Genomic DNA, 18,831 nt, shown 5'->3' on the forward strand with positions numbered 1-18,831 from the left:
GTGTCGGAATGATAAGAAGTAAAATTAATAAAGTTATACGACATGTAGAAACGAAACGCGGTGTCCTCCTTTGCGTAAAGAAAAATCCGTTTTTATCGAGGCCTTGAGAGTTGGGACAGTTTTCTTCTTCGGGATTTATACTTATGCGTGAACTCGCGTTCGTGGAAGGTTTCTTTTACGAGGCAAGGAGTTTCACACGAGCGAAACTCCTCACGAAGTCGCGTCACGCACACAAGAGCCGGTAACTTTAATCTTAGAATCCGACCTCGCTCAACACGAATAAAGATCTGATAAATGAATCTGATAAATGAATATAAAACAAAATTGTGATGATATTTTTTTTTTGTTTTTAATTATTATTTTTATTTGATCAATTATAATGTTGAACTGTTCTCACTGCTGTATTTTACATGCAATATATTTCTGTAGATACATATATTATAAAATAATATAAAAATCGTTGCGGTTTAAACGCCTCAAGAATTATTAACTCGGAGTGGAAATCTCAAAGCGAACATTTATCGCGTAATAAAATAATCTGTCAATCATTAATAATAAATGTGGTCGGGTTTTACGATTAATTTGCGAGGGAAAGTACGAAAAGGTACGATGACTCACACGACTGCCAATTAAACATTTCAGTTGGTTTATAATTTCGTACGATAATTGCGTCTGATTTTTCTCTCCTCTCTTGCCTTCGATTTTGTTCGTCTTACCTTTTGTAATCTTTAATTAATTAATTTTGTTTCTTTTGGGAATTTATACAACCATTAGTTTCGCTTGACTAGTTTTGAGATACGTGTTTAGTGTGCGCATGATCTGTGTGTTGCGATCATTACCGATTTATACGATTTTTATTACATTTACAATAATGATTACATAAATTTATTATCGCCGTAGCTCTTACGTATCCGTAACCGCCGCTACCGGCAGTAGCCGCCACCACCACTGCCGTAATTACCACTAGTAACCACTTGTCGTGATTAATCACTAATCTCGGGCGATGTGATAAGGAATCGAGATCGGTTTAATTTTAATTAGTTGGAATCTCGACTTGGAAGATATACGAACTGTTCCCTGTTATCGAGTGCGGCCAACGTTCGAATTAAAAAAATTACACATAAATATCCCGCGAGATAAATTAAACCGCGATATGATTTAACGACGTGAACTTTTCAATAACGGTAAATAAAAGTTAATTAAAAAAAAACAAAAAAATTGCAAAATTATGAAGGGCTTTTTAGAAATTGCAGAAATTAAAAGCCACAGTTGTTCGCTTTAACGTCGGAAATTCGTTGAACGTTCTCATTTACCTCGCCCTCTTATTTCGCGACGAAGTTATTCAGCGGAACAGCGCGACGATTGGCATAGAGTGCATTTTTCCCTTTTTATTCTTTCATGTCGAAAATTGAACTCGAAATTATACGGTTTCGATTCCTGGATAAGAGACTACAAAAGGAGCGCGGTTCGATCTCGAAGGCCTGGTCGTATCCAGAACGGGCGGTCTTTTACCTCAAGTGCCTGTACACATACATACATGTACGCATTGATCGCCTATTCGCGATGCTCGCGCGAAAACACCGACGATCGATCTCGATGTGACGAGGTCTTCGACCTAAATCTTTTTACGTCTCTTTTATGTCTGTTCGCAGTGCCTGGGTTTTTAGATATTAGTCCACAACGCATGGCATGCGCTTTGTTATCATTACTACCCTTATTATTATTAATTTTTTTTTTTTCTTTTTTTATAACTTAGCGATGCGTCACTCCGAGCCTCATTGGCGATGTTCCCATTCCATACACGACGTCCCCGTTTAGAGGAGAACGCGGAGAACGCGGAGAACTTGTTCGCGAGTTCTCGGTATTTGATACGTCGAGCGTATCGGATTTTGATGGTGAATTTTCTTTAATAAACCTCGAGTCAATTTTCTGTGAAAATTTCAAAGACCTCGTATAACGTGACGTGTCCGTTGCGATTAAAAAAAAAAAATTAAAACATTACGAAGACTCTTTTATTTGCAAGACAGAGAATTTAGTGAGTTTGTTTTAAATTGAAATAAATAAAAGTCTAAAAATAAAATAAATAATAATCCTCGTCTTATAAATAAAAAGTCGCTGTTTAATTCCTGTCGAATTTATTTCGACTCGACGACGTTTTCTCTCGCAAGATAAATTCCATATAATCGTACAATCGTTCCACAAAGCGAGTCAATCGGAATAATCCCGCATTCCCCGCTAATTGATTCCGTCCGCAATCGCGTCCTCGAGAACGATGATGCGCCGGTGCTCGAAGCCGTCCGGGTGAAAGCAAACGTTCCGCGCAAACAATGAGTCGTCGTCGCCGAATGGAGCATTTATACGCTCGCAATTTATCCGGACGCGCGCGGCGCAGTTCGCGCGAGGGAAGGGAAGATCGATCCTCGAGGCACAAAACACAAAGCCGCCTTGATTTCCCGGCAGAGACAATTCCGGGCCGGGATGCGGCGCAAGAATCGAGGATCGATTGATCCTCTATCCGGATTGCGAAGGGTTGGTCGCGTGGCGGCGGCGGTGTCTCTTCGGCCCCGAGACTCTCCGCAAACACGCCGCGGCCCCGGCTACATAAAGAGAAGAGGAGAGAAACCGGATCGCGCAAGCTCGCGTAATTAGTCCGCGCGAATCGCGACACGTCGAACAATCGCGCATAAAGAGCCGCTTGTTCCGTGACTACCGGGGCCCGCGACCCTCCGCGCACATTTAACGGCAAATTGCCGTCTGCTTTTGAATTACTGTGTCCCTCCCAGGATGGGAAGAAGCTGCACAATGGTCCGTATTCTCGTCACGATTTTGCCGCTGAATTTCACCGTCTAATTTCGGTGCCCGCGAGGAACGTACGCACGTTATCGCTAACGAATCGACAATCGGAAGACGATGCTCGTACGACGTGAAAATAAAACGACGTGGTTCAAAGGCGAGAACGCCGGGAATCAATTTGCGTAAGCACGATGCGGGCAATGGACCTCACGCGATACTCTTCCAACACTGGCGAAAACGGGACTGGGCGTTGACAGAATCGCGCGATTCCGTTCGGCAAAGTGGTATGAACGGAAGACCCTGTCTTTGCCGAGGCACAGGCGAACCCGAATCGATACCCGCGGTCCGTTCGCTGCAATTTCGCGAATCCCTTTATCGAGACAAAGTGCGAATTTCGAAGGGATCTCGCTCGGCCGGCTTCCCCAGTTACAATCGGCTGCCCGGGAGAATCTCGCCCGGTGATTTCCGCCAGAAAGAAGGAAAACTCGTTGGAGGAAGGATTCGCGATGGATGAGAAACCATTTCGACAGCTATCGTTTTTCCCCTCCTCTCCCTTTCCACCGAATCGTTTTCCTCTGCCGTCGCGTTCGCCGCTCGTCGAGCATTGTCTTTATCATCGGTTTAAAGCCTTCCGCCCGTCTCCCGGTCCTTCACCGGCTCTCGAAGAGCGTCTCTCTGAAAGCGACTTTATCCGCGCGCGCAAGCTCTCTCGCGCGGCCACGCTTTCTTCCGCTTCGCAACGTTTCCGAAGTTACGCTGGAGTTTATTGTCACGGGAGGTAAAACAGCATACTTGCGCGCAAAAGACGTTGACGTTCTTTTTTTCTTTCCCGTCGACCGGACCCGGTCGGGCTTTTACGGCTGCAAACGGAAGTAAAGGGAGCTCGTTGTCCGCCGGAGTCCATCCATCACGATATTTAATCATGTTTGCGGCTAAGTCTCGATGTCGGCTTGAACTTATCACCGGCGATGTGCGCTCTTGATACCTCGGAGTTGGATTAATCAATATCATTCTATCACCGGAAACAGAGGAGCGGACGAAAAAGAAATCCTAACCCGTATGATAAAGCTCACCTCCGCACTTTGGATCCGATATCTTCTTTTCTTCTTTCCTCCCGAGACGTAGGATGGTATTGATTATTCAGGTTTGTGGGAATACACTCGGAAACGTTGCCGTTTTTTTTTTTTGTTTTTTTTTTGTTTTTTTTTTACCATTCGTAAGATTTGCCGACGTGTTCGTTTATATAAATTTTGCGATGGTATGCCCTGTATACCTCAGTCTCGTTCAAGTTTGTTGCAGAGTGCAAATATTAAGGAACACCTCGGGTCACTACGATGTTACTAATTTGCAATATTGCTTGGTATAATTGACAAGTTTAAGTTCAGATTATTCTTACGCTATGTTCGGTTGTATATATGGTCCTTCATTCACTTTAATTGAATCGGACTTTAAAGACAGATTTTTTTATCATTGATAATTTTATATTTTATATAACTTTTTATCAACTAATATTTAATTAATCGATCCTCATAACAAATATTAAAAAAATAAAAATAAAAAAAGAACAATTGAAAATTGAACGAAATAAAATACTTTTCTGTCGACGTGCACAGCACGTTATTATTACATTTCAGAAGCAGAAAATACGTGATGTGTGTAGAGCACGTTCAAGGGATTAATTTCCAATATGAAATCTGAGTCACTTAATTCGAAATAAATAAAAAGTTTCGCCGAGAGTAAATTTGAAATAAATAAAAAAAAAAAGAATAAAGTAGCTGGTTATTTTTTAACGTGCGAGAGTCTTCGTAATGTTTTAATTTTGTTTTTCTCTTTTATCGCAACGGGCTCGTAACGTTATACGAGGTCTTTGAAATTTTCACAGAAAATTGACTCGAGGTTATTAAAGAAAATTCGCCATCAAAATCCGATACGCTCGACGTATCAAATACCGAGAGCTCGCGAATAGGTTCTCCGCGTTCTCCTCTATTTATTTTATTTCACAACTTTTATTTATTTCAATTCCAGAAACTCACTAAATTCTCTCTCTTGCAAATTTCATTTATTCGAGTGGCGGAGCTCCTCAAAACGCGTCTTTGTTAACTTACATCGCGATTGTTACTTTCAATGCCTCCCATGTTGCGGCACGGGGTATCGCGTTTCCCAAGAGACGTCGAAATAATACTCGCGAGCCGAATGTACACACAATCTGGATGTGTCTATGTTCGAGCAAGAAGTTTCCCAGCAGCAGCAGCTGGAGTGTTTCTCGTTACAGAGATAATCTCCGCGCGCGTGCAAATGGATCGCTCGAGAAGGGAGGAGGGCCGGGCATCCTGTGTTTGCGCTGGACTCGACGCGGCTTCGTGATACTCGCGCGGGGGAGTCGGAAACGAGAAAATGCGCAGATGAACCGAATAGGTCCGCTCGCGAATGCGCATCGGTTCGTGGAACCCGAATGCCAAGCCAAGCGCCTCCGCCTTGCGTAGCTTTATAAATAGCCGTCGCGTTAAAGAGAACCGCGCCGAGAGGATGAATCGGCGAACTGGAACGACAAGAGGCTGGGAAAACGCAGGAGCATAAACGCGATACTCTTCGCGATCTATTTCCGATGGGGATGCACGGTTCCCGCGCGATTTCGCAACGCCGGATACTCGAATCCGTCACGGTGAAAATGCACTGGCTTAAATCCTCCAACGTAGAAGTCGCGGAGTTTATAAATGATTCTTTCTTTCGTTGTGGTGTTTTAATGAATTTTCTGCTACCGTTCTATATCGTAAAGTGCATATTTAAGTATTGTTTAATAAAAATGTTTGATGCTTGTTTATGAAGAGACTGAGATATTAACGTGAAGTCGAAATCTTCTTTTTCTTTATGCAGTTTTATTATTCTGTATAGGCGAGGGGTTTGATGATATATTTATAACGTTAAAATTGATAAAAAAAAAAATAAAAAAAAGATGCTAAACGAGTACCTGAAGGTTCACGTACAAAGTCGCGTTTCGGTATGCGACTCGGGTAATAATAAACATCCGCTGGTATTCGGAAAAGCCTTCCGCCAGTGCATTAGTGCGTTTTTTGCGACTCTTTCCCCCCCTTTTTTTTCTGTTTGGCTATTTTGTTTAATCATAATAAGGTACGGGTTTTAGAGATTTTTCCAGCGCGTTGGACGCAATCTCTGCAAGCAGAATCACTTTCGTGACGGAGAAAGAAAAGCTTAAACCGCTTACAAAAGCCGGAGCGTTAATAAAAACACGTGCTTTAACTTTTTTTTTTTTTATTTCTCAACGATGTGCTATTTTTTCGTAATCCGCGTTCCGTTTCTTCCTTTCTCTCTTTCTCGAATAAAAGAAAAAAATTTTTTTATGAAAAAAAAAAACAAAATTTACATGCCGTTATGAGTTTACTTTCGATGATATACGCGGATTGTCTATGTTTAAGGAGCGATCACGCCAACTTTGGTGCTCGGGCCATGGTTACGACACCGACCGAAAATAGACCGGAATGTGAAATCGAATTTCTACGCGAGACCCATTCGGTTCCCGTTGCCGCTCCGGTTACTTTTATGAGACATTCGATGATCGCGCTCGCAGCGGTCCTCTTGTTCTCCGTTCTTTTTGTTTATTTTTTTTTCCCCTTTAACTTTTTTTTTTTTCTTTTTATTACGGTACCGTGGACTCCGCTCGTAAGCTTCCGAAGGGCATACTATTCACACGCCACGCAGACACACGTAACACAGAGACACGTAACGACACGCGATACACGTATGATACGATAATACACGGTATATGTACAAACGTATATATATAAAGGATATACATAGATAGATAGATAGATAAAACCATTTACATACGTCTAAGGATATGTACTAGCCTAGTGCCTACTATGTTCGTATTTATGATGAGGATAAGCTCGTGTAACTCGTTCTTTCCTGTGCGAAACATTCAATATTGTAAATACAACGGAACGACGTAAAAGAAAAAAAATATATATATGTGAGTGTCTAAGGAGAAAAAAAAAAAAAAAAAAAAAGTGAACAATACGAATAGACGAATCCGAGCCAACGGAGAAGCCACCTTCAAATTGTATTCCGTGCCGGAGCTGTCCATTTACCGAGTTTATAAACGGAAAGGTAAGCGCGAGGAAAATAAAGGACGAGATGGACGGTACGAGTCGATCGGAAATCGACCAAAGAGGCCCTTCTGGCCCGCGCGCGTTTGCAATTTGAGATGGTTTCTTTTTCGGCGGTCTTGTTTATTTTTTCGCTCGCCATACACATCGCCTCTTCTCTCTTTACTTTGTAACTGTGACAAAAATAAAAAGAAAAGAGAGAGAGAAAGAGAAAGAAAAAAAAAATAGTAAACCACCCGGGAAGCGACGCGCGCCGCTGAAAAACGGTAAATATCCCCTTAAAGTACAAGCAAGTGCAAGATGTGGCCACTAACTAACGTAGTTGAAAGCTCTGTTAAGGATTGCCAGCGTGAGAATGGGGAAAGAAGCGAGTGGAGAAGAGAGAGAGAGAGAGAGAGAAGGCGAGAGAGGCTGAACGACAGAGAGGGAGCGAATGTAAGACCGGACTAATTGTTAATGCGAGGCGCACTTACTCAGTGGAGGGGCTTTTTGTGTGTGGAGGTAGCACCTTTAGACTAGTGGCGCGTAGAGACTAACATCGGATTGTGGGAGGCTAGTGAATGAGCTTTTTTCCCCCTACCACCACCTTCATCTCCTCTCCTCATTGAGCTTTTTAGCACGGCTCGCGTTGTTGTGCCATGTTGCGAAACCGAGACTCTTCTATCGCTTCTACGCTCTGGCAGTGCGCTAATTATCGCGATCCATTAACCGGCGTGTAGAACACACACACGCACACATACACGATAAACACGATAAAAGAGATGAATAACATACGCACGCACACACACTCATTTACGCACACGCACACCCCTCACACTTAACACTCTGTGTTTCCCTTAACCGACAATCACTACTTGTATGTCTTGCCGTTGTTGTTGCCTTCTGGTTTTTGGTTTCCTCCTTTGATAAAGACGGATTTTTGCCGCATCTCCCTTACACACTGCCCCCGCCGAGATCTTGTTTCTTTTCAGGAGACTAAAATATCATTGTACGTGGAACGTGTTTGGTGATGCGACGCCGCGTTGCCGGCCGCTCGAGATGTAATTATCTTAATTACCGCATCGACGTGAGAGAATTTTTATCCTGCACCTAACGCCGCACGGGCTGCAATAATATGTTAAATATTCACGATATCTTTACTAATACTATTAATAATACCGTTGAATATTTAATAGTTTATTAGCGATAATTATTTTATATTAATTACCCGCGTATTTCAAGCGCAAGCAATAGATCACGCGGTTGTTACAATAACTAGAAAATCGACTATTTTTTTTTACAATAATTGCCAATTTATTCAACGGTTTAATTTCTAGATCGGGAAAGCCTACCAGTACGTTTTCTCGACGGATGTCTCGTCGCATCTTTCAGCAAACTCCTGCCACCGTATCGTTGAATACGCGTTCAAAGGCAAAGATCGTTAGCCATCACCAGGCATCGTTCAGTATCGCTTTTGCACTAACGGACTTGCGATATATATACATATATATATATTTATATACTTGCGCACCGCACGATGGATGTGTTTATAAATGCTTTTGACGTCTTTCAAGGTTTAGATACCAGCGTGGTGCAGCATCAGGGTCCGTTGATCTCGAGCGGAGCCATAATCGGCATTGTCCTCGCGATCACATTCATCACCTTCGTCATCATCGATGCCATCTGCTGCTGCATGCGCAAGACAGGTGAGGCACGGCGTTAAATCATCGAGCCGACTTGGGCAGATCATTGATAAACTCCCTCGCGATGTATTGCACGGCATAATGGGAACTATCGAAGAGCCCGATTCGCGGTACCGTTATTGTTAATTACACTCGACACACGCCCGGCTATCTTATCGATTACGTTACGCGATAATGAGACTCCGCTTTATTATTCGTCGCTATTAATTACGCCGCTCAGTTTCGAAATTTGTATTTTCAAGCTCGATTATGGAAACGGCTGGCTTTGAAACTTAGCCGCAGCTAGAAGTCAATTAAGTGTGTTAATTAAAAATCAGCAAAGGTCCAGTGGTAAGGTCGAGAAAATTTTTCTAACGACAGAAATTAAGTGCGGTAACTATAGTAGTATTGTTTTCGTTAATCCGGCAGTGTTGAGGCACCAAGTTTAATTGTTTAATTGTTAGTAACGTTTCGGGGCAGTAATAATTGTTTTACTCTTACGTTGTAGGAATTATCAACTTCGTGCGTGAGCGATCACGGCGGAAACCAGTCGACGAGGAGGACACGAAACTTGGCAGGTGAGTCTCTCCCGGTTTACTTCTACACCGGCGGATCACTCGAAATTCAACGGTGCTCCGAATATACATATATGCATTACGAAACTCTTTTTTTTCTTTTTTTTTTTTTTTTTTTTCCTTGGGTACATTTCTATAATCTATTTCTCGTTTATACTATTACATATGTATTCTACATTGTGCTTTGGCAAGTCTAGCGCTAACTTTATCATGTTATCGAACTTTGCACCCGTCATTGAATCTTCGTTCGAACGGTTTTTTTTCTCCGTTTCTCTTCCGTCTTAATTTGCTCTCGAGTTCGCATCGCTTCTTTCTCGAGAACTTGATTGGGAAGCACGCGAGCGCGCCGGGATTTATTCCACGTCGCGCATTTCTTTCTACTGAAGAGCTTGCGATCCGTAATCCCGCGGCGGAAAGGACGACAATGGATGACGGTGGCGGAGTGACGATATTAAATGTTAGAGAGTAGCCCGCCGGCATACACAGACATACACTTCTTGACCCCTCTCGTATTTTTCTCTTTTTTTTCTTTTTGTCGGTATAGTCTTTACGGTTGGCGGTTTCCATTGCCGTATTGCGACCAAAAAATGGCCAATGTCGCCGGGGTCACGGCCATCCAAGACTCGGGTAGTGGAAAAAATACCATTAGATTGGTCAAACACACTGTCATGTAAGAGAGAAAACGATGTTTAAGCGAAATCAGTAAGAAGCATGGCTCCTCAATGAAGGGGTTCTCCGACACGGCTTTCCACTTTGCATGACTTTTTTTTTTTATATATCCTACTCTACCTTTTGAAACTCTCGGAGATTCTTCTCTCCTCTTCCTCACTCTTTCTCTCTCTCTTTTTCTTTTTTTTTTCTTTGCGTACTTTTCTTGCCTGACTTACCCGAGCGACTACGGTGGTGATCGCCAGACTCGTCGTGCGGCGTTCGGGGATGAACCGTCTCGCAAGGGAGAAGTCGCCGATACGCATCAAAGAGAATTCGACGAGCATGGAAGAGAACACGTTCGATCCGTTGGACGCATTTATTGTGCCGCCAACCATTCCCAGTATTGCAACACGTTTTATTTCTTTACACTTTTATGCTACGCCGGCATCCGTGTCCACTCGTGGCTACGCATAGGTAGTGGCGCATTATGCGCCCTTCGTCTTCTCTTTTTAACGTCCGTGGAATGGAAGTTCGATCGGATCGCGTATAATGGATCACGTTCCTTTACGACTTTTATTTTTTCTCGCGAAACGCGAAAGCGTACGACGATCGCAAGTGGAGAAGCCAAAGAAACGATTTATAAATTTTCTTTTTTTTTTTTTTTTTATTGCTGGTGATAATTTAGTTGGAATATTTTGTAATATACTCGTTGGTAGTTTCAGTAAGTGCAAACGTAGAGTCGAAACTTTTCACGTTACACGCGACGGAAATATTCTAAAAGAGAGAATAGCTAATGGTTCGGGCTTTGCTCTCTAGTTAAATAAATTATCAATTATGAAACTGCGCCTGGTAAACAATTTCGTCGAATATCGCCGGCGAGTGGACACGCTTTAATATTATTTCGTTTAATATTATAACACGCATAAAGATCGCTGGTTACTCGCCTGAGCTTTGGCCATGCCGCATGCACGAAACACTTTGAAATAACGCTCACTTTGCCCTTAATTTTCTCTAGTCCGTTCGGTCACCGCACTATGTTGCAACAAGTATGCGAGTCTTCTTCCTGGCCGGCCAGTTTTGCGCTTTGCGAAGCGCAAACAGCACCGCGAGTAAAATGCTATTAACAAACTTGATATACCTTGAGCAGAAACGGTACAAATTGATAAAGGAATAAGGAAATTATTCATTAGCCGCGCGTAAATGAAAAGGTAGAAACGTAAGGTATCAATTTCTTTTTTTTTTTTTTTTTTTTTTTTAATTTTAATTATCAAACTTTTTTTTAATTACGTTGAACTAGTTAATTTAAATCTCTCTTGCAAACTCCTTATTTCTGAAAATGAGAAAAATATACCGTTCCACTTAATGGCTTTTAACGATGCTCACGGATTACATTTAATTATTTTATCTGTAAAAAAAAAAAGAAGGGGAAAAAAAATACACGGGCGTATTGTACAAAATGTAAATCGCAAAAGAATAAATTAAAGACAATTTTAAATTGAACAAAATTTAGTTTAAAGTTATGAAAAATATATAAAATATTAAAAAATAGATATCCGTCTCCTGCTTTGTGCATGTGCACGCTCAGACAATCGAATGCTGTTTCGCGCTCAGAAGCAGCCTCCGAGAATAATAAGCCGCGGAGTCTATCGGTATTAAAAATAGCGTTATAGATCTGTATAGAGAAAAAGGAAGAGAGACGTTTCTCCGAAGCCTCTCTCCGTGACAATTCTTTTCCGTATCCTGCGAGTGACAGCATGCCTACCGTGTATGTTCGATGTCGCACTACGCGCCGCACATGTGAACATGCTCTTTTTTTTTAATTTTTTAATTTTTTTAAAATTTCTGCCCAGTATTAAAAGCTAAACTCGATGTCGTGGATCACAATCAGTTAATGTATTTTTGCAATTTTGCAGAGACGAAAAGGAGCCGCTGAAGGAGGAGAAGAAGATCACACCGATCATCGACTCCGGGCTGCGCCGGGAGACCTCCGTCACCTTCGACGGCAAAAGGTCCGTCTCCAAGACCGGCTTCGTCGGCAAGGACTCGGCCGTCTAGATATTCTTCCGGCGTACTAGATTGTAAATCGTTCCGGAAACTCGGCACGGTTTCCGGCTGAAAAGTGTTCTCGAAAGAAAATGAAAGAAACTACCGAGGAAACGATAAAAATAAGAAACGAAAAGAAGGACGCGCGGAGCGAATTATTCACCGTTCGTAACGTTTGCGAAAGCCCGCTTGCGAGGGAATTTGTCCCGCCGGAATTATCGCCAGACGTAGCGTCAGCGCGGTTGCTCTCTTCAGCGGAGAGTTTCTGCCCCGAGCCTCCGCTTTTCGTTTTATCCTGAAACGTGCGCGGTTTCATGGTCGCGCGCCCGCCTTTTTTCCCTTTCGAAACCTCTTACCTCGTGTACCGCGATACCACTTGCCGCCTACACTTCCTCGTAGTAACCCCCTGAAAAGCGCTTCCTACCACTGGTGAACTCGTCCTTTACCCGTTACTTTGCCTTCCAAGTTCCTGCCGCGCGTTTGATTTCGCGTGTAAGGTCAGCTTAACCGCACATAAGAACGAAACAAACTTTAAAAACCTGACATATCTGCCGTACCTTTAGCCGAAACGTATGTATTAAGACAGCGTACGTGAAGCGAAATGCGATTTGTCCAGAATGTCTCACTAGCTCTTTGACTATCGCGAAGAGATACCGTTTGAAAATAACATCAAAAAGGTGGGGACCCGGAGTGGCTTTTTGTCGACGAGTATGTCACGTTTGGAAGGTTTGTCCCTTGAGCACAAAAGCAGTCTTGAACTCTTTTTATTATCCCGTCAGTGTACTCGCCGAAGCATGCGAAGGAGCACGGATAATCGATAGCTTACGAAAACGTCAAGTACGAAGTAAGCGAAGCTTACTCGGTCGTTGCTCTTAGGAGGTAAATACGGATGTAATTGTTACGCGTAACGCAAGGGGACGGGGGAGTAGGTAGATCGCTTACGCGAAAAGAAGCTGGCAGGGAGAATGTACAAAAATTCGTCGTGCAATTGGTAGAGGTCGACCGGTCGATTTAGATGAACGCTTCGAGGCACCCTTTAGATTGTCACAGTCTAGTACGCTGGGTAGTATCGCATCTTTTGCCGCGCCGGCCCTTCAAGAAGGTTTTTTGCCGCGCCGGCAGCTCGTACTCTGTTGCGCGTAAAGACAGAAAAGAGGGAGAGAAGAAAAATTTTGTGTTCGTTCGAAAAGATTGTATTTGAGGGGTGTAATCGTGTGAAAGTGCAACGCTCGTATTCTTCATTGTGTGACATTCAAATAACTTCAATTCGTCATTGTAAAAGAAATTTTTTTTTTTTTTTTTGCTTATCGACTTGATATTGATTAGAGAAATAGTCGTGAGGCCTTTTTAAAATCTATCAGAGGGTTCAACCAGACATATCCAAATTTTAATAACAGTGAAAGAATGGAAGTATTCTTAGTCGTGATAAAAATGAAATGTAACGTTTATAATTCGACTGACGCCTCTTCAACATTCTTCTCTCAAACGATTTTTAATAATTATTTTAATGCGATAAAGTTTTTATTTTGATTTAATTTAGTTTAATATAATGAATATTATCTGCCCAGTGTTCTAAAAAAAAAAAAAATAATAATTACGAGACGTCTGAGAGACGTTTTTCGTAAAAGGGCGCTTTTGTTTTCCGAATGTTTAAAAAGTGTGGGTGTTACTTTCACATTCCTCAAACGCCAACAGAGAAATTCTTTTTCTCCTCTTCTCAACGAGGTCCGCGATTCTGCGGCGGCCTCTGAAAACTGTACATATACTTTAAATCTATTATCTCTCTACCTTTGCGCTCATACCTCATCCTTCTTCATGTCTCTCGATTGGGAGCGACTCGATCGAGAGATGTGAACGGTAGGTAGCTTTCATATACATACGCGATGTATTTGACGCGCTTTTATTCTCATAAATTCCCGACTCCGTGATCGTAATGTTCAAGCCCTTCGTTTCATTTTTTTTTCTTTTTTTTTTCCAATCCAAAGACTGATTTTTTAATATGCAGAACCGGTGAAGCTGTGAACAAATTGTCGTTTAGGTGGCCGATGATATTTTACTCATTGTTTAATCGCCGATTGCGTGTCGCTTAATGCGCGTGTGTTCTTTGTTGAGTCTTGCGATCATGCGTGTGACCACTATAGTTATGAGTGAATTACTACTTAAATCTCGCATATCCTTGTAGCGAGCTCGTTCGTTCTTCGTACATTTATATAATCATGACTACTTATATATTTATACCTTTACTTTATATACCTCGAGTGAGAAAAGCTCTCAATTACCTTTTTTTTTTTATCGTGATAATTTGACGTATGCGTTTACGTTTGCAATGTTAGTTACCTTGCGCCGTAAGTAAAGGCAGCTCTTTTTTTTTAAATATCGCTTTTTCCTTTTTATTGTAAAGTTTTTCTCCGTAAAATTTTTTTTTTAATTATTTTTTGAAAGTTGAGAAGACAAATAAAATTAAGATAGGGCCAATTTTGCGACTGTGGATTTTTTATCAACAAAGTCACCATGATTATGGTGATGATGCGCGGTTATTCGTATAGCGGCAAAAAAAAGTTGAGAAAAAAAGAAACTATTTATATGTGCAACCTAAAACGGTATTAGGATACGTACAAAAATCGGTTAGTGCGAATTAAAATGTTTGAGAAAATTTCGATGTTTTGACGCTAAAAGTTTCTTTCTGACTATGTGTGTATAATGTAATCAAAAATATGTAATATTTTGCCATGACAAGTCTTGCGGATTATACATGGGAGCTTGCCCAGTCAGATTTTTCAGCGAATCGTAAACGAGCATGACGTCGGAAAAAGCTGCCATATAATAATAACCGGATATGTAGCGAGTGACAGAAAGAAACGCACCGCTCTTGCCCTAATGTCTAAGATGGCTTTTGCAGAAAGAAGCGCAGTTAAAATGTGATAAGTTTTTGTAAATGCTTGTAAACGTTTTTTCTTAATTGTAAGACAACGTATCGAGGATAACCTTAGGAGAGTTTTCGTAGGTTTAGAAAAACGTGCACGAGCACGGAATGCGCGTATCGTTGCGGGAAACCGACGTTAGACAAACATGGAAGAATAAGAGACGTAAAGCCCGTGTCAGACTAAACATTAAAATTGAGATTGGATTAAAATTTTACGAATCAAGGCAAAGTTCACCAACCAGATATTGGGTTCCTTTTTTCTGATCGGTTAAACTTCACTTAAATCTCAATCTTAATTTCTAGTCTGATACGAATCTAACAGAAGATGTTTGTATGATCAGGTGCAATAATAAACTCTGAAAGTTCCGTAATTTTTTTCGCTCCAACGTTTTACATAGATTTCGATGTCAAATCTAGTAAACGTCAATTTGCTTTGAATGCAAGTCGAATGACTGCTCTAAAATAAAAAAGAAATTGATTTATTACCGAAATTAAATTGCAACTAGTCATAAATTTCGTAAAGTGAACATTATTGCACTTCTGTGTCAAGCCATAAAGAAATGTTAATGGACAAGGTGTAGGAAATCTATAACTAGCAGCGACAACGTTCCCGAGTATTTTATCATTGCACCTGTTGATACATCGAGCATCGGCACGCTTCCTTGCTTTCGCGAGCGCGCCTTCCGTGCGGATAGCTTTTTTACGTAAGAGACAGAGAGTTTGCCAAATATACCATAGTACTTATTAGCACGTAAGTCAATGAACACATATAAATATAAAATATAAATATATATATTATACCTGAAAAAAAGATATATATGTACATGGAAAATAAAAAAAAAAGACAATGTCGCGGGACACTCGCGTGACGGGTGTCGCGCGACACTTCGCATCGGCGAGCGAGACACGTCATCGTTTCTAACACACCTCTTTAGCTATTTTGTATCCGTTGCCAAAAACCACGAGAATCCCTAACAGGTAGCTTTCCACAAGGAGTATTATTGCGCATCTTCCAATTTGGAGATTATTACGAGTATTAAAGTTCCGTAGATGTAAGGCGTATTTTTTATGTAATGCTTTTTCTGTACGCGACAAGAAATCATGCTCTCGAATAAAAATTGAAGAAGGTGAGATGGATAGATGGATCGACGGGAATAAAAACCCGTGCCTCTCTCTCTCGTTTTCCTCAAAAATTTATTATATATAAGATATACATTTTTTTTCTTTTTTTATTTGTAATAAAACGACACAGATGCAATACAACGAGATTTCTCGTACTGCGTTGCGTAAAAATGGCAAATGGTCGTTGACTCGTTCCAGCAGAACAATATCGTGGCGATTGGCAAGGATTGGCAATCCAAAGCACATTGCAATATCACATTAACATATTGTTTTAGACTCGAATAATAATGCACTAGACTTATTCGGTAATATTTATACGTAATTCTTCTTTCTACGTTTAAGCTATACAGATGGCACTGTATTATCTTGTGTTTATATGTGCGAAACTCGATAAAAAACGTGTATGCTCTTTACCTCTGCTTTTTATTTTTCAGTCGTTGTCAATAAGAATCTCATATTAGTAATAAGATCTGTTATATCACTGATTTTTCTATAAATTCTAGAAATTCGAGACAGCGCGGTAGCGTGGAATCGTAAAACATCAATAAACAGAAATGTCTTTTACTCTTATACCTCGATACCGACATTGGAACGCTTACCTTTTTTTATCAGCATATGCTCGACATTTAATTGAGGCGGTTCCGTTCGCGTGTGCCACACGTATACCTAAAACACGTGGAAATTAAGATTTTTACGAATATATATATATATAAAAAGTATAAACAATTTAGATAGATATCTTGATACCTTCGTGCAGTAATCCGCCAATGGCTCGAGTTGATTTTTCGTCACTAACTGCCTAAGTATTTCGCTCTCTTGATAGCCAGCTTGCACGTCGTATGAGAACCATGCGTCTTTATGTTTCAATATTAATTCTACATTAATGGCGAAGCCTGCCATGTCAACTGGGAATGGTCGATCTGGTTTCCACGCGGCGTTGAAACCGATCACTTTATTAGTAACGTTGTCGCAAATAGGCTTTTCTACCATTAAGCCACCTACTAGGCCAACCGGCCAAACTCCGACTTTTTGTACTTTCCCTATCTGAAAAAAGAGTAAACGATAATCATCACGTTCAAGTAAAACAAACGACGCGATCAAAATGTAATGCAGATCTTATTTGAACCGTCGCCTTACCTCGGAGAAAAGCCTAAGAGAGTAAGTATTGTCGTCGTCGGCGAAATAAACGACGCCTTTGTCGGTCGGTTTAAGATTCTCTCGGAGCCACCTCAGCGCTGCATTTCTCTGTTCAACTCCTCGCGGTTTCTTCCAGTTCGGATCGTTCTTGCCGAGCTTGTAATTCGGCGGAGTCGCCGCGAACAAGTGAGTGTAAAACAAGCCGCTGGTCTCCAGGAAATGCGTGACCAGGGTGGTCTTCTGCGGCGCGTCCTCCACGACGATCCAGTGGAAGTTCGGCACGTGGAGAAACGTCTGTGCTAATCGTGTGAGCTCGGCCTTTTGCACGGGTCTAGCGAACGTCGGAGTGATCGCGTAGATAATCGGCCGGGTACCATTGTTCCGACCAAGGACACTGTCGAGGAAGAGGCCATGTACCTCTAGCCTCTTCAGCAAGCTGTACGTTAGGCCTTCTACATCTTCCATATCGGCTATCACCGGCTCGAGCTTAGACCGTATCTCCTGCCATTTTTTGTGCTCCTGGTAATCTGCGTGAATCATAAAAATTGTTATTTTGCAACGACGTTGTTTGCGCATTACGATGCGTCTTGATTTCGTTCAATACTCGTGACGCATCGTAGACGCACGAGTGAAAGCCAGATGAAACTGCGAAGACGCGCCGTGCGTTATAAATAGCCAAGGTTTTATGACACCATTACGGATTACGTTTCTTTTTGTTTTCTAAATAGACCTCACAAGATAAAACTGAAATTACATTTTTCAAAATTGAATTCTATGCCATTTTGTAAAATACAGTAATACGTAACGTTAGTTCTGAAACAAAGTCCGGGTTTCTTTAGGTTAGCTTCTAATAGCAAAGTACCCGCGCGAACCTCTTTGTAAACGAATATAGGAACTTAACGCGTTAAATTCACGCGATCTATTAATTTAAAATAATCGGAACGCGCTTCCGCAGTTTCGAATTTTGCGCCGAAGCACGGCGTCACGCTGGCGCCGACTCACGCCACTCGTGCCGTCGCACGCGTGAGCGTATGGTTGAGCGAGATGCCAGAGGAAAAACGCGACAAATAGACGTTTACTTACATACGACACTCTGGAAGATGATTATGTTTAGCATGATCAGCATCACGTAAGTCTTGTTGCAGCGAAATGTACCCCACATGTTGGCGTTTGTCCGGGTTTCGTCGACGAGGAACACGGTGTCTGTCATCGTTTATGCGCCATGACACCATAGAAACGTTCGTTTTTACCGACCGCGCCGGGTCGAAGTGTCGGCGCGATTGACGCGCTACTTCGTTGAACCCACTCGCGATTCTTGTTCGCCGATATTTCAGAGGGCCGCATGGCATCCTCGAGGGTGCTCGGGTAACCACCTCCAGATGACGCTAAGGGTGCTCGTAACCCCCGCGCGAGTCGCGCGGCGCGTGTCGAGGGCGCATGCCGGGGCACGCGCGTGCCACGGTCACGCGTACGGTTCTCCGTAGGACGATCAGCAAGGAGGTGAAGGGTAGAGGGCGCCGAGAAGGTACGAGGTGGCGGGTGCGGGGGTCGCGGAGAACCAGTGGAGGGAGCAGGAGGGAGGCTGGTTTCGGCCGGCGGCTGGTCCGCTGGTGAAGTAGCGAGGGCATCGCGGCGCGCAGCCACAGCCGCACCGGCCCACTGCGACGGCCGTGGCGAAAACGAGCACGTCGCTCCACCCGTGACTTCTCCGGCTGTTACGTCGCACGTCGGGCACTCGTCGTGGTTAACCAGCGCGCGAAACGGCAGTCACCGACAACCGCCACGATGTAAGGGAGGATCCC

The 18,831-nt window shown here is 42.4% G+C and overlaps 2 protein-coding genes across 6 annotated transcripts in view; one reads left to right on the forward strand and one right to left on the reverse strand.

Annotated features, from left to right (window-relative positions):
• The window catches only part of Fas2 (fasciclin 2), an 81,145-nt gene extending 65,168 nt beyond the window's left edge, over positions 1 to 15,977 (forward strand). For 2 of the 3 annotated variants that reach the window (XM_070663306.1, XM_070663307.1), the window contains 4 exons: positions 8,471 to 8,602; positions 9,087 to 9,156; positions 9,698 to 9,823; positions 11,718 to 15,977. In XM_070663306.1, coding sequence (XP_070519407.1) covers positions 8,471 to 8,602; positions 9,087 to 9,156; positions 9,698 to 9,823; positions 11,718 to 11,859 — 470 coding nt within the window. In that variant the 3' untranslated portion in view covers positions 11,860 to 15,977. The remainder of the gene's footprint in view (positions 1 to 8,470; positions 8,603 to 9,086; positions 9,157 to 9,697; positions 9,824 to 11,717) is intronic. The other variant, XM_070663308.1, reaches the window with a different exon arrangement.
• Glcat-i (Glucuronyltransferase I) overlaps positions 1 to 18,775 on the reverse strand; it is a 105,125-nt gene extending 86,350 nt beyond the window's left edge. For 2 of the 3 annotated variants that reach the window (XR_011546366.1, XM_070663311.1), the window contains exons 1-4: positions 18,113 to 18,775; positions 17,030 to 17,556; positions 16,640 to 16,936; positions 16,492 to 16,558 (exon numbers count right to left, since the gene is read on the reverse strand). Coding sequence is in view for 2 of the 3 variants with exons in the window: in XM_070663311.1 (XP_070519412.1) it covers positions 16,492 to 16,558; positions 16,640 to 16,936; positions 17,030 to 17,556; positions 18,113 to 18,239 (1,018 nt within the window). In the remaining variant the exon portion in view is untranslated. Of the gene's footprint in view, positions 1 to 16,296; positions 16,559 to 16,639; positions 16,937 to 17,029; positions 17,557 to 18,112 lie in introns of those variants that run through there. The other variant, XM_070663310.1, reaches the window with a different exon arrangement.
• Between the last annotated feature and the right edge of the window lie 56 nt (positions 18,776 to 18,831).

The sequence above is a fragment of the Cardiocondyla obscurior genome, linkage group LG11 (genome assembly GCF_019399895.1).
Source record: "Cardiocondyla obscurior isolate alpha-2009 linkage group LG11, Cobs3.1, whole genome shotgun sequence".
Classification (NCBI taxonomy): Eukaryota; Metazoa; Arthropoda; class Insecta; order Hymenoptera; family Formicidae; genus Cardiocondyla; species Cardiocondyla obscurior.